Source organism: Polyodon spathula, chromosome 6 (assembly GCF_017654505.1).
Source record: "Polyodon spathula isolate WHYD16114869_AA chromosome 6, ASM1765450v1, whole genome shotgun sequence".
Classification (NCBI taxonomy): Eukaryota; Metazoa; Chordata; class Actinopteri; order Acipenseriformes; family Polyodontidae; genus Polyodon; species Polyodon spathula.
Window position 1 is genome coordinate 28,088,343 of NC_054539.1, and position 16,196 is coordinate 28,104,538.

General features: G+C 37.1%; 2 protein-coding genes across 3 annotated transcripts in view; one reads left to right on the forward strand and one right to left on the reverse strand.

Annotated features, from left to right (window-relative positions):
• The window catches only part of LOC121317100 (tyrosine-protein phosphatase non-receptor type 14-like), a 109,587-nt gene extending 105,346 nt beyond the window's left edge, over nt 1–4,241 (reverse strand). For both annotated transcript variants that reach the window (XM_041252702.1, XM_041252701.1), the window contains exon 1: nt 3,795–4,241. The gene's annotated coding sequence lies outside the window, so the exon portion shown is untranslated. The remainder of the gene's footprint in view (nt 1–3,794) is intronic.
• A 7,809-nt stretch (nt 4,242–12,050) lies between these two features.
• cenpf (centromere protein F) overlaps nt 12,051–16,196 on the forward strand; it is a 40,558-nt gene continuing 36,412 nt past the window's right edge. Inside the window, exons 1-6 of the mRNA XM_041252708.1 lie at nt 12,051–12,143; nt 12,796–13,005; nt 13,402–13,598; nt 14,575–14,690; nt 14,791–14,882; nt 15,591–15,873. Coding sequence (XP_041108642.1) covers nt 12,844–13,005; nt 13,402–13,598; nt 14,575–14,690; nt 14,791–14,882; nt 15,591–15,873 — 850 coding nt within the window. The 5' untranslated portion in view covers nt 12,051–12,143; nt 12,796–12,843. The remainder of the gene's footprint in view (nt 12,144–12,795; nt 13,006–13,401; nt 13,599–14,574; nt 14,691–14,790; nt 14,883–15,590; nt 15,874–16,196) is intronic.

A 16,196-nucleotide genomic window follows, 5' to 3' on the forward strand; every position in this document is an offset into this window, starting at 1 on the left:
GTTCAGCATCAATACAAAAACAAACATGTAGCCCATGACCCATGAAGAGGAAACTTCAATTTGCAGTATATCTCACAATCCCATTCAGCTGGATTTGGCACAAGGATGTTGCCTTACTATTTCCTGGCAGCACTTTCATAAACATGTCATTTAAATGTCAGGAAACTGGCTTTCTGTAAATAGCTGCCAGCCTATTCTGTAACCTCAAGCTATAAACCTTTCCCCCTCCTTTGATCAGTTAACCTGGCCTATGAAGATACAGGATCCTGAAGGGCCACAACTTTAATAGTCAAAGTGTTCTTAATTAACTATTTGGACTTCAGCTAGGGAGGTTCTACTACATACATTGAAAACTGCCTCTATAGCAATGGCTCAACTGAATTATTGTACATGTACTTTATATGCGTTTTACCGAACCAACACTGTATTTTAATAGTATTTTCTAGTACCTGTCTGCCAGCAATGCAACAGGCTTGCTCACTGTTCTACAGCGGTAAATAAAGATTTATAAATTCATTGCTTCTCCAACTTTTAAGCTGCACTGTGGAACATATGGCAAAATTACCTGACATACATAAAATCATGTTTTGATGTCTAGAATTTCTGCATAATGGAGAAATAACCTCAGGTCTAAGTATAAATGTTTCCAGCAGCAATAGTCAAAATACTGGCCTATAGTAACACCACAGAAAAGTGTCAGCAGTTTTCCCATTGTTATACTATGCATTTACCATATTTTACCATGTTTTTTTAATATGCTTTTCTGAACTTTACAATGCTTACATGTTATACCATGCTCTCACTATACTTTATTACACATTGCTAAGTTTTACTATGGCAAACTGTTATAAGGGTACTGAACTATAACTATAGCTTCCACCTTTCGTAAGCTGATGCCCAAATGAGCGTGTCCCTACATTAAAACTACATTGAGAAATGTAAACACACTATGCCAATAAGGTCTTGACAGTCATGAATTTCCAAGAGACACACACAGCACTTTAGCTCCTGTTGTAATGTTAGTCTGGAGGCCACAGACAAATACACACATTCCTGCTGCTGATAAGCAGCATCTATTTGGCGTCTGGAAGTCATATCATTTCAGTAACATACCATTGACATTACAAAGTATGCCAGAAGTAAGGCTGTTGCTCCACACCTCCACCAACTGTGCAGTATTTGCCTTTACCTTTTCTCTAACACAAATGTTAAGAGAAACTGCATGTTCCAACAGATCCCTCCGAATAATTGTTTGAATGAATCCAGTACAAGGGTTTTTTGTTGTGTTAATGATCTAAACAGTGGTGGATCTTTACACCACTGCTCTAACACAGTATTTCTATTGTATTTAGTAATGCCCTAAATCACCCATGGGCGAAACGCATGTGGGATAAAATGTTAAAAGTGTGTCTGTATTACAATCTCTTTTATTAATGAATCAGACCTTGTTATCTGATATCTGCTATAAAGATCACAGCCTTTTGGCTCACAAAATGCATTATTAGGCCTTACAGCCAATTTCACAGAAAATTCCCTAAAAGTGAAGACCTTTAGTGAATAAAACAAAGCATCCAAAGGGTATAATGTAAAAGGAACTACAGTATATCTGAAAGAAAGGTTCATGAAGTGTATAAATGAGTAGTGGCTGTAAAGTACAACAAGTTAAATTAAGTATGTTTTGTTACCAGTTTCTAAAATATGTCAGGGGTATAAAACAAATGTCGTCACAACACACTTCATTTTTATTGGATGACACCAATAATCAAAGAGGACTGAGAAAAAAGTCACATGACAGCCACAAAAAAAAAAAATCCACATAGACTAGGCATTGCATGCGTAGAATGTGTTGCATGCCTATATAATTATACTTTTTAGTCGGCAGAGATTTTGCACTTTTCATTTTAAATGATAATCACAAATCAAACTGAAGTGTATCCTCATCGTGTAATCAAAAGCAGGACTCACCAGCTTTAAATCAAATGCAATTCAACACCAACGACTGACTTCACAGACCTTGATTAGCACCAATCTTGAACTACCAAGATAACATTAACTAGCCCAATCGGCTAATTGGAAGTTTTAAAACCAACCATGTGCCTGTTCTTCTCCATGCCCAGACATACTTTGTAACTCCCTCTTAATAATAGTCAACTGTACAGCATAAATCTAACTTGGCTGCAACTTCTTTAAATCCTAAAATGAACGCTTCCAGCAAACTACCTACTCTGACTTACATACCTGCATGTTTTAAGAGATGTCTAGTAACAGAAATACTATGTACAGTATTTATTTAATATCACTGTTCATTGGGAGAAAAGCACTTGTAATCATATAACAGTCTATGAAAACGTGTCCTAATGAACTATTGTAATCAGTGATGCAATGTTTGTTTTGAGTTTTTTTTCAAGCTAGTACTGTAGTGGTTGATATTATAATCATTTATGGAGGTAACTGAAATGGTTTTAGGAAGAATCCCAAAATGTTAGCTCTTACCACTTATTGTTTTTAAAGTTAAGGGCTGAAAAGGAGTTTGAGAGGTTAGATGTTTCAGAGTATTCAAGCTATCTTCTTGACACACACACAGAACTGCTTTTTTAGTTTAATACAGTGTCAACATATTGGTAATGTGATAGACCAAATGTAGAAAGAAAGTGTGATACCAATACAAATTTCATATTGAACTTGTGAACTGAATCACTGTAGTTATTACCTTATCTGTGCTTTCTCCAGGTTATCTAGCAACAACAAAGACTATGCATTCTCGGATTTTGTACACTAACGTGTTAGAAATAATCAATTTAGTAAGTTTAAGTGCCTTTAACTGCAAATATTTGATAGAATAGCAAACTGTGGTCTCTATAAATTATATTCAGCTACACTATGTACAGTATCTACAGTTTGAATGCAGACGTTACTAAACGTTTCTAGTTTTTAATACGCAGCAGGCCTGTATGTTAATTTTTACACATTTGCTTTCTGTCCTTATATGTATTTAATCGCCATTTCAATAAACAGCGAATTGTTGCGCTTTTCGTTTATACGTGGTAATTCTTGTTTACATTCAAAACCAGTTTTAATAATTTCACAACATTAAAATATCAGTACATGGTTGTATTTATTGAGGCGCAAAGCAAACGTTTAAGGGATTGATACCGTTTTCACAAATACGCAAGTGCCTGCTCGTGCAGGGACCACAACTATTTTATCTTTTAAAATATGCATTTAAAGCTTAGAAAGATACTGCAAATACAATACCAAAATTAACAGCATAATTACACTATATTTACCATCTATGTAGAACAACCAAAGTGTAAATGATATTTTAAAACATAAACAGTGTAACACTGAAGCTATGTGACAGGTCTGTCTTGTCAAAGTTGACGACCCAAGCCAAACTTTCGGCACAAACTCAAATTCAAACAACAATATGTGTTACCTAATTCGGCACATGTAAAGGAAACAAATCTTCCTGTTTCAGTAACATAGCAATTGTTTTGATTTACGTTAGTAATCCAGTATTAAATCTCCACCAATAACCTGAACTAGTTTTATATTCCGCAAATAAAAAGTCATGCTTGGGTTATACAGGGCTGTTTTTGTTTTGATTGTGCTTCCAGAGAAAGACTTGAGCAACACAAATTCTGACTACAGACAGACAGTAACTGTACCACAGACAGCGCGTGTACTGTAAAAAACTAGCCAAGCACAGGACACACGCGTACTTTAAAGTAGCCTAAACGTTTAAAAACAAGTATCAATAGAGAGCACAAAGAAACAAAAAAAGAAACACCTACCAGTACAGGTTACATGTCGTTTTCCTTCGGTTACGTATAGTTCATAGATCCAAAGACCTAAAATTGTAATGGTTTCCACAATGCAAAGAAAGTTCCCTTACTGTGCGTAACCCTCTACATCGAGTCTTCGTTTTTTTCAAATATCGAAGCGTTTTACTCTGTTAGAAAGAAGTTCAAATTGAAAGGTTTGTCTAGAGCACACAATGACTACTTTTGTGTGGGGTGGAAATAACTTTCCAACTTTTTTGTATCAAAAAAAGTACGCGCGCGCATACTTTGAAAAACTTGCCTAGGAATCCGTAACTAGTTTTTTGATCTCCTTTACTGTGTTTCTGGTAATTAGAATATGTTAATCTTGGTAATAAAACGCCCAAGAGACACAAGGAGCGTTTAGGTTTAAAGAGAAAATGTGCGATCTCTCCCTTGTGACATCAGAACTGTGGAATTCTAGGAATGTGGAGCTAATAGACGTCGGATCTTCCATAATGGTTTACGATGGAGAAAAACACACCCAGGAAAGCAAATCCAACAGACCAGGGAACTACTAAACCAGCTCCTTTGATCAAAAGGAGCTTATATCGTTCCTTTTCAAATTATTACAGTTTCAAAAACATTATTATTATTATTATTATTATTATTATTATTATTATTATTATTATTATTATTATTATTATTATTATTATTATTATTATTATTATTATTATTACTCCATAGGTAATTAATGTTTAAGCCAAAATCTAAACAAATTAAGTACGCACAACTTCAGATATTAATCTTTTTAGCATTTGTCATTACCCCTAAATGGATTACAATGGCATTTATATTTTAATATTTGTTATGAGTCATGTAGCCACTCTTATCAGCAAGATGATGCTGTATCAAACCTGAATATCATGACAAATATTATCAGGGGGGGATATCACAGATCCTAAGGCCTATAATGATGCTCTTGACTGACATTGCTATACAAGGTGTCAGCATTGTACCCTGCCTACTTGATTACAGGTTTTTGAAGATGATATGTCCATAATAGCTCCTTTGATGTTCCAGTATCTTATAGGCTAGGTGCACAGACTTGCCTAATGATGTAACAGTGGCAAGTAGGCAAGGTTGCTCATACAGATGATAATTATTGTTTTACTTTGATAGGACTGTGTGTGTGTGTGTGGTGTGTTTTGGGGGGGGGGGGGGGGGGGGGGGGGGGGGGGGGGGGGGGGGGGTTGGGGGGGCATTGGGGGGGGGGGGGGGGGGGGGGGGGTGGGGGGGGGGTGGGGGGGGGGGGGGGGGGGGGGGGGGGGGGGGGGGGGGGGGGGGGGGGGGGGGGGGGGGGGGGGGGGGGGGGGGGGGGGGGGGGGGGGGGGGGGGGGGGGGGGGGGGGGGGGGGGGGGGGGGGGGGGGGGGGGGGGGGGGGGGGGGGGCGGGGGGGGGTGGGGGGGGGGGGGGGGGGGGGGGGAGCATTGGTAGCAAACCTATGCATAATTACAATTCTCAAAAATAGAAAAAAACAGAAGATTAAAGAGCTTCAAATACATATTTACTGTCCCTTCACCTTTTATGGTGTATGCAATCATTATGAGTGATTCTTATTGCAATTACTCAGGAATTGTTTTTTGTTGTTGTTAATTTTGTTTTTGATAAGTAGCTGTGACTGAGTTCAGGAACTTCTCCTCGGTTCTAGCTGTCTTCTACACACTTACGTAATGTAGGCTAGATCAGCCGCCAAAGTGTATTTCTAGAAGTAAGCACCAGCGCCACGTTGTGCTAGCAGTATATTGCTAGAAAAAAAACAAAGGAACTTGATCCAAGATGCCAGATCTAGCCTATATTACATATATTTATGGCAAATTAAATGATAACAAATAAGCAAAGAACAAAAGGTTATTCAACACAAGAACGAGCAAATGAGAGGCTGAATTGATTATAAAGCTCTGGTTAGTTATGAAACAGCAGAATAGCTCCATCTGCTGGTAACATAAGTAATGAGTTTAACATAAAGAAAGGATAGGCTTTTCACAAAGCTATGAATACAAAACATCTATCTATAGACACAGTTGAGAAACGTTTCATGAATACCAAATCTTATTTAATTCACACAAACTTTCAGTTTGAGATTTGATACAAATCATGTAAAGGAAGTCAACTAGTCACAGTAATACATCGGTTAAATTATTCTCAAACAGTCCTTGTTGTAAACCCTTGTGGGCCTCTGGCTCATTGTAGTAACATTGTCTTTGTACAAAATACATTGTTGCTTGAATTATCATACCAGGTCTATATGTAGATGGATGTCAAAGTTCTTCACAGACAGAATATTTCCTTGATTGGCCGTGCAAGCTGTGAAAAAGCAGATACACCCATATCCATGTGTAACAGGCGGGGTGATTGGACCCAGCAGTGACTCATGAGTGTTAATGATATAAATTATCAGGTGTAAAAACCTGTGCATCACAGTCAGTGACACAGACGCTAGCCTTGCTGTGGTTTTGTAATTCTTTCCCAACCTGTTAGGGATGCTGGTGCCACAAATTGTTTAGGTATTTTGTAGGGGTGAGTGAAGGAGTGCTGTGGCAGCTGTCTGTTTATCCTGGACTCCCTGGGGTAACCTAACTATCTTTCCATTGATTTTATGGATACGTTTTAACGTGTGATGGCTTTATTTTTAATCTAAACATCATTCAGCCACTGTCTCCTTATCTGTTTTGCTTTTTTGTTTTATATTTGGTTTTAGTATTATAACCCTTTTTGTTTATAGTTAATTTTTAACTAACAGGATTGTCTTTCACAGCATGTGTTTAGAAGTCTTTATTTATTGTTGGAGTCCTTTAGTTTTCTATCCCTTATTAAATGTGTAGTGAATGTGATATGTATGAGTTGGAATCTAATTTGGATAATTGCATGGCTACTTTAACATTTGGATAAGTGTGCATTTATTGGGTAAGCCTTGTTTATGCAGCTCTGCGAGTGCATACTAACCTATTTCTTTATAAGACGGGTTGCTGCTGCTGGGGGAGGAGCCATCTGCCTGTTATGTTCCCTGGGGCTCATTTTGGACTTGGTCAAGAGCATGAGGTTGTTTTCTTTAGATTTTTGGCATACTTTTGGTCTGCACATTAAATCAATTTGCGCATGATTGTAGTTTTTATGTTTCTATTTTGTTGTTAGAGTGCTTATAATTTATCACATGGTGGCGCTATTGGTCTGGACTGACCTGGTGAACAGGGAGGGCAGGTTTAAGGGTCTTGGTGCTAAAGTCCTGTTTTTGTGTCTGCTTGTTTTTTCTATAGGTAAATATTCTTGAGGATTCCAGTCTTGTAAAATCCTGCAGCCAGCATTTATTTGTTTATTAATAAAGAAGCCTGCTTGGAAAAGACTGATTTTTAATTGTACTTTTGTCTTTGATTTTTAAAGGTTTGGGTGGGGGATGGGGTGTTCTATAGGTCCCTTTTTTGGCTGGCAGTCAACTAGTTAGCATTCTGCCCTTTATGGGTGTACACTCTGCACGCTACACATGTTGGCATATTTTAATTAAGGTAAGGCACAATGTAGGAAGAAGACTGACTTCTAAAAGGTACATAAATATTTATCTAGTTCTTCCCTAATGGCAGTAGTTGGTGATAATGACCTGTTAAAGTAGGTGGGTTTGTCAGTTAACTTGAGGTGGTGGTCGTCACTTGGAACTTCCTGTGGTAACAAAGTGTTACCACTTTTTTTAACACTTTCATTCAGAAATTCTAAGGGTCAAATTCATTTCACATTTATATGGGGGGAATGCATTGTAAGAGAATCAATGCAACAAAGGCGTGGCACCATTTGTATTTTGATTAGATTACTGTATTATTGACAATGAAAATATTAATGTTTCTCTGCATATTCGTAGTGACGGGTGTGGGAATGAAGTATGCTGATGCAGATATTGCAGGTTCTAGAATTTAATGGTTTATTACAGGCAGGGATTCTATACTCTGCAAGTAAAGCGCGCTGCTTTTAAGTACAATAACAGCTGAGCAACGTAGTGTTAGAGTACAGAAACAAAAGTAAAGCACACTGTATGCTGTGTGCTGTGGCCAACTAAGTGCAGCCAAATTGAACAGAGTATCCCCTAGCACCTGAGTCCCTATCTCCTCTTTGTCAATGTCCTCCCTCCCTTATACACCCTCATCCAATCCACAACCCCAGCACATCACCCACCAATTCCAAGCTGCATGATCTGCCCCACCTCCAATTTCTTGTTCTGCTAAGTGTTAATTTTTTTTTTTCTTCCTTGCAATTTGAGGCCCCTCCATTCTGCAAGCTGAGCTCATGACTGGTGGAAATTCTCTTGCTTCTTGAGTCCACCTGCACTGGACCAAAGAATATTCCAGAACTCTGAACACACAGTAAAGCAGACCAGCCATTTCAAGACCACTTTTCCCTCTACCTATAAAACTCCACCACCCTCCCTCAAATCCGACATTGTCCCCTTTCGGCCTTTGTGGGTGGACCTGAGGACTGATCGATCCATTCACCAGTGACCTTGGGAAAGGACGTTTATTGCGATAGGGTACCCAAACTTCTTAGTCCTTTCTGTCATGCATTATGAATTGCAAAATAATACAAAGTAGAAACAAACACGCAGCCTATTAACATATACACATTTTCACTATAAATTCTCAGAATTGTAAACCACTTGAAAATGACCTTGATAATGCCACTTTTTGTCGAGAGAGAGAGAGAGAGAGTTGCACAAAGCACAGAAACACTTTTTGCAAGATATCGTTTTTTTTCAAGGTGTAGCCTAGGTCCTATTGGAATTGTGAGGTATGTTGGGACCTAGGCTACACAGACCAACCAAGCGCACTCATCCCATTCCTGCACATATACAAGTCCTGTCAACTCTTGACTTTTTGGCAGAGACATAAGTGGCATTTCACAAGCCTCTTTTAGTGCACTAATGCCAGTGGTTTTGGACTCCATCATTGCCCTTTGTCCTCAGTACATTCAGTTTCCTTATACTGATGGACAGCAGATTGAAATAAAAAGGGATTTTCTTTTAATTTCTGGGTTCCCCAATACTGTTTGTGCTATAGACTGCACCCAAATAACAATTAAAGCATCGACATTGAATGAACTTAATTTTGTGAACAGGAGATAGTACCACTCAATTAATGTACAGGTTATATGTGATGCCCGTCTACTGAATGCTGTGGATAAATGTCAGCTGGAACCCTCGATTCATTTATTCTTCAAAACAGCAGTGTGGGCATTCGCAGAGCCCATGACAGATGGTACCTTTACCATATAAGGCTATACAGGGGCATATTAAATGCAAATTTCCACGTACAAACAATTTTAATGCAATTTACTAACACTTATTACTTGGAAACATGCATACGAGTGTCTTACACAAGATTGATAAATCATAATTTAATTGTGCGTGCGACCATTCTAAACTCTGTGCATGCAATACATTTAAGTAATGTTTTTATGCACGATTGATAAGTGTAGCCCCAGGGCTCCAGGAGTCCTGGCATTGTCAAGGTGACTCCAGCCTCCTCAAACGACATTTTCAAATGACCTCGGCTGGGCAATGCCTTCACGAGCACCGTCTTGGAGTGGAAGGGTTTCATGCAGTAATTCTCTCCATGGAGCGGATGCTCTCCTCCTCGATGCAAACACAGCACCCGTCTGAGTAGCATGGCAGTACAGTCGCCTCAAGCTGTGGAGCAGACGCTTCCCCGGGCATGCCCCCCAGCCCTCAGGACCTTCCAATCAACTCAGCACTGAGCGAGCCTACCTGCTCAATTTGCGTCTCCTGTTGCGCGTCCAAGCTGCTTCCATAAAGGCACACATGCACTCAAGAACCAGTGACAGGGTATCCCTGTCACATACCTGTATATACATTTGTATCTCTGCAAATATATTAAAAGTACAGTACACGGTAGAACAAAGGTGTGCAACCAAACTTTTATCATGGGCCACATAGTCAGAAAACTAGTTTAACCTAATGTTTATAGAGGGCCGCACATTATTAAAGAATAATCCGAGTTTAACCCCTAGCTACAATATCCATAGGCATATATGTAGGCAATTTCCCTTAGAATTACTGTTAATTTAAATTTGTGCTGCATGATTCACATCACAAACACTCCTTAGCAAACAAGCCTCCTGTGTTGGGAATGTGTTCTTTCAAAGAAGTGAGTTTGTGCATTTGAGAAAGGAGAGGAAGACTCATGAAATTAGTTGGAGACTTAAGTTGATGAGAAGTAATTACCCTCCACAGCACGCATTAAAATGGTGTGCTGATTTTTATATGAAAAATGAGAAAAAGCAAGTCAACTAAATTTAAAAACTATATCCATAAGTGAAATGGGATCAATATACTGGGCTAGGGTTGCCACCTGTCCAGGTTTGACCTGGACAGTCTGGGAATTGGCATATGTGTCCAGGTGGCAGGAATTAACAAACCCAGACACTCTAATGTCCGGTTTTAAGTGAAACACATAAGTATCACCAACCTTATTTTAATATTTTCTTTGACATACATTAATTGCTTGAACTTAAAGGATTTCCTTTATCCTATAAGAAATGTACTATTTACTGATCTGTACATCCTGCTTCAACGGACATAACCACATGATGTAAACAATCCAATAGAGTACTGAGTTGATGTGTGATTCAGGACTCACAGGATTTTAGGTCTGTAGATCCTGAACTTGAAAATCCAAGTGAATATGGCAGTGTAACCATTTGTAACAAATTTGACTCATTTTGTCTCTTTTTTACCAACACACAACCGATAGTGCCATTGTTTTGTATTTATTTATTTTTTTAACATGTATTAATAACAATTTTTTGAGGGAAAAACAAAACAGGTTGACAGCATCCTCGCTTCAGAAATTGCATTGACTTACCACGGCGTTGCTCATCACCATAGCTACTCTAACATATGATGATATAACTACTATTTTTCTGGCTTGCAAGTTTGATTGTTAGAAATATGAACAGCACAATACTGCATAATTATTGATTTATACCAAGATCTGATGGTATTATGTTAAACTGTGTTACAAAATGCTGCAGTTTTGATATGCCTAGTCTGACTGAGAAATATGTCCGTGTTTGGTCTGTGGAAAAGGTGGCAACCCTACACTGGGTCGCAGTCAGACAATAAATGGGCCGTGGGTTGCGTGTCCCTGTTGTATAAATACCTTTTTGGAATCAATCTACTTTTATTATCTAATGGTGTTCATCTTTTACAAGTTGGATCAATTAGACAAATGTTTAGGCTAGTGCATTTTTTCAGTGTACTCTCACTTAGAATTCTGAAAGAGTTTGAAGTTATGGATGATTTCTATACCTTTCAGGGAACTATTTCTATCGGAGCCTGGGTTAAAATTTTCTTGTGATGTTGGACGGTCCCCAAAACTACTATTTTACAAGTTATTCGGAAATGATTAATTCAGCTATTATTAAAAACAAAACAAAAAATACATATATTCACCACTATTCTACTGTATATGATTAAAACTATTTGAAATGCTGGCTATAGTAACAGATTACTAAGTTAAAACATTATGGCATCTATAGAAAAGTGTTACCATACTCAAATGTACAAGATTATTGTAAATTCATATGCAATAATAATCTCTCTTTTCTGAATATATGCCCTACATAAATGTAAATCTAATGTTATCTATTCCCCACATACTGTATTTCCTGACGCAACCTAGTCTTTCTCTATTTTTGTGTGCAAATAATATTTGTCAATCATGTAACAAATACTTCCAGAATACACTGACGTAGTGTACGTATGTTTGTACACAGCTTCTAACGCACAAGAAAGGGGGGCGAACATGCCTGGTACGATTAATTACAAAAGACAGGCCATATATTAATCCAGGGTTTTGAAAGCTGTTCAGTGACAAACACCTAAATAAAGCGATATTAGTTTGTTGTTTTGTAACAAAACACGACATTTCAGCGGCACGTCTATTCTGTTCTTAATGTTTTTGGTGCACACTGACTGCACTGTGAATTAGTAGCAGACCGGCAGTTTTGTAACATTCGCTTTACAAGAGGCCAACGAGAGACTTACTTCCTTTAAAACAGCCAAACAAATCGCTTTTGGGAGGTACCTTATTTGAATATGGTTCCAACAAGCAATCAGAAATCAGCTCTCAGTTACAGTTGGAGTCAGAATTATTTTTGTCCAATTAGAGCTTCTGGCTCATTTTTACTGGGGTGTAAACTGTCGGTTTAAGGCGGGCAGCGGTGAAATTTGAATTTATTGTCAGCGAGAAGTTAAAATACATGGTACTGAAGGAGTAATTTCCATTGTAAACATCTGTCAATAACTGAAATAACGCATAGGTAAGAACACATGTGTTATTAATTGCCATGATATTAAGATTATTTACTGCAGGGTCAATGGCAGGTATTTGCTTGTAATGTAATTTCAAAAGTTTATGCGCCTCTTTGTTCATACGATTGGGATGCATGCGTTTGTTCGCTTTTGTTAATTTTTTCAAATTCAAAATTAAAGTCTTTGTACCTTTTTCAAAGTTTTTTGGTGGTGTTCTTAAACTGAGTAGTTTGTTTTCACAAACTGCGCAAGCAAACTCACCAGTTAGTGGACTTGTGCTACCGCGCTGGATTGAAGAGAACTCCTGTGTGTATGAATATCCCGCCGTTTTTAGCAGGATATTACAATTGCAGTTCTTTCAGTTGTAAATTAAACTAGCAATTTGGCAACGGATGTATGTTTACTTAGTTATTGTAGTTTAAAAGTTCAATCTTTTTTATTTGACAGTCAATTATGCAGTTTTCCTGTAACTTGGAGGCAAGCTGTACGTACATAATTCATTATAATTATGTAATTATAATTAATTTTAATGTATAATTTATAAATGTAACTGCAAAATTATACACGTACTCCCTCCCAGTCTGGATGTGCATTTTGCATTTCTGTTCGTTTGCCTATGACGTGTACTTACTGTCTCCATTTCATGACTTGATTTTTCAGACTATGCTGATCTTTTCGGAATAAAGATTTCTCATAAGCTTTTTTGAAATGAGCTGGGTTGTAGACGAGTGGAAGGATGGGCTTCCCACCAGAGCCCTCCAAAAAATCCAGGAAATGGAAAGCCAACTAGACAAACTGAAAAAGGAAAGACAACAAAGACAGTTTCAGCTGGAATCCATGGAAGCCGCTTTCCAAAAGCAAAAACAAAAGGTAAGAGATGGATTGGAGGGGTGCTACTATTGATTTAACCTTACTGAGAGATCCTACTTTATGGTTCCAATAAAAATGAAATAAAGTAATCCATTCATGTTAACCAAGTGTTTAACATTCAAAATAATGTTAATAGTTTTTCATTGTCCATGTTGTTTTATCCGTAATATTTTCCATACAATCATATAGACTTAAACACATGTTGCTGCATTTGAAATAGTTAGAATTCTGTAGGACTTGGTGATTTATTTTATGATTGGTTAAAATCATTATAAAGTTAATGTGTTTTGTTCTTAGTTTGAGAAGTTAAACAAAATCTAATACATATTTAACAGACTCTGTTAAATGCATATACACCATTTTTCTAACAGCTGAATTTGTCTAATCTGCTTTTAGGTGGAAAATGAGAAGAATGAGGTGACAGCAATAAAAAGGGAGAACCAGTGTCTAGTGGAATCCTGTAATAATCTTGAAAAGACCAGACAAAAGATCACCCATGACCTGCAAGTGAAGGAGCAGCAGGTCAATAATTTGAAGGGGGAAATCTCTTCCAGCAAGAAACTAGTTGAAAAACTGGAGCATGAACTGAAAAGGTGAATCATTATGTAACTGATTTGTAGTATCAGTACCGTATAACCTGTTTTAAACAATCATTAAGGCTGTGTTAGTGCTTTCTGGCATCACAGAAATGCAGTACGATTTATTTATTTATTTATTTAGAATGTGCCGCAGTGTAAGTATAGTTGCTATCCATGTAATATATGCTGGTATGTTTAATGGCTTAGTTGCTATGGCATCACTGAATTGAAGAAAAAAAAACATCCCAGCTGTTTTCAATCTGGAATTCAGGTAACTCTAAACTACATGGACCTTGCGATAGAAATTCGGTCAGACATCAAAATCCAAGCTGAACTGGTTAAAACTATTTTCTAGTAAAATCTATTTATTTTCTCCAATTAATTTAATGCCTAAAATCTGGGAATAGTTTTGTACTGTGCTATTCTACTACTGTAGGCATTAAACACATTTATTAAACTAGCCAAGTGATCCCCAAGTGCTTTCTTACACATCTGTATGTAAGAATCGAAAACATGCTATTAAAAAACCGGAGCAATACATCAATAGTATCTATTAATACATCATATTTCAAGATGCCTTGCAGAATATTGTAAACATCAGGTTCGCAGACCATAAACATGACTGAAGAGCACTTGCAAACTGCACTGTGAACACAAACTAACTATGTCTTGAAGAAAAAATAGAAAAGGGCAACACAAACTAAATTTAGCTTGCATCCAAAAGAACTCCGACCCTTCTTGAAGTATGAACAGCACGCAAATTGATAAGAACTGGACCGAGTCCATTTAAAATGGACATTTAAGTTGTTTAATTAAAAAGTATACCTTAATGTCCATCATACTGTATGTTCTATCTAAACCTCCTGAAGGCACCATTGTATGCAATGTGATGTACTGTGTAACTGCTGATCAAGAACTTTAATAGTCAATAATATTTGTGGAACGAAAGCGTAACGGTCTACTTGAAATGTGAATCTGTTTTGTTTCTCAGGTGCAAGTTAGATCTTGAAAGAAATCCGGAAACAAGTGCATTGGTAGATTTGCAGCAATGTGGATCTCCACAAAAAAGCTTTGCTGCTCCTCTCACACCATGTCAAAGACTAAATGGTAAACATAATTTATTTTCAGATACATATTCTTTTCATTCTCTGAATAGCGCCAGAATAACTGACATACTGTAAAGTTGTTGTTTTTTTGTTTGTTTAAGATTCAAAACTAGAGGTCTTGCAAGAAAAATATAATAAAGAAGTTGGAGAAAGAAAAAGACTGGAAGCAGAACTAAAGATTCTGCAAGTTAAAGTAAGTGCTTTTCTTTGTGGTAATAAATAAATTTCAAACACCTGAAGCTTGCGATTTCAGTTTTTCATATTGTTTGCTAAAATTAATATAATTATACATTAACAATGTAAAAAAACTTTTCATAATTGCAAATTAATTTCCACATAAACACCCTACTTCTGATTTTTATATCATACAACTTCTGGAAGTTTAGGTTCAGAACTCAAGTCAACATTCCCACAATATGAGAGATGAACTGTTTTGAACTAAGCATAGCAAAAGAGCAAACACCAAATCAAATTAACAATCAATTGAATCTCATTATCAAATAAGTAGCAATTGGGAAAAAATGTTTTAAGTACCATAAACAACTCTGTTTTAATTGGCCTAACGGCACTCATTTTTACTGATTTCAACAGATTGTTTATTCCTTACATGTTTTTTTAGGCTTCCTGACAAATGTTCTAACTCTGCATGAAGCTAAATCAGCAATAAAAAATACAAAAAACAAAATAGTATTTGCAACTTTGCTTGACATGAAAACAGTAAAAAATATTTCCTTAACAGCCCAAACTTCTTGCAGTGTATGGGCTTTGCTTTGAAATGTTATTCTAAAATGCCTGCATTCATTTTTCTGCTACTTTAAGAAACTGTTACTTTGTTTTGTTTCTTAAAGTTTCCAGACTTGCAGTACATACAAATTTTTAAATGATAATTTTTTATTTACAGATAATAAACCAATCATCAGTGAGTCGCAAAGATATTGCAAGGCATCAGGCTGCATCTTCTGTTTTTCCATGGCAACAGGAACAAACACCAAGTCGACAGTCGCACAGCTCTCTGGAAACACCCTTGAAAAGTGGTTCTGGTACCTCAGGTTTTTTATGGGAACAAGAAGAAACCCCCTACAAATGTGATGTGAGATCTGCAAAGAAAGTGCCCGGCAATATCCCTTTCAATGACGGTGCAAACTTTCAACAGGATGATAATCTAAAAGACGTAATAAATCAAGGTATTTGCTATATTTAGATAATTCATTCTTTGGAAATTTGTAGAAAAACAGAAGGACAATTGTTATCTACCCCACACTGACAGATAATTTATTACAATAATACAATATACTTGTACCAAGGAAGTTGGATAACATGTAGATTAGGGGTGCAATAGTTATGATTTTCCAAAATATAACCATCACAGACATTTACATCAGCACTAAGCCTACAGTATTTTTGGGAGCTCGTTGCACACTGCTGCATGTATACGGTTCATATTAACATCCCTTAATTTTTAATATGGTAACATAAATCAAAAGTTATAACAAGACTTACCTGATAG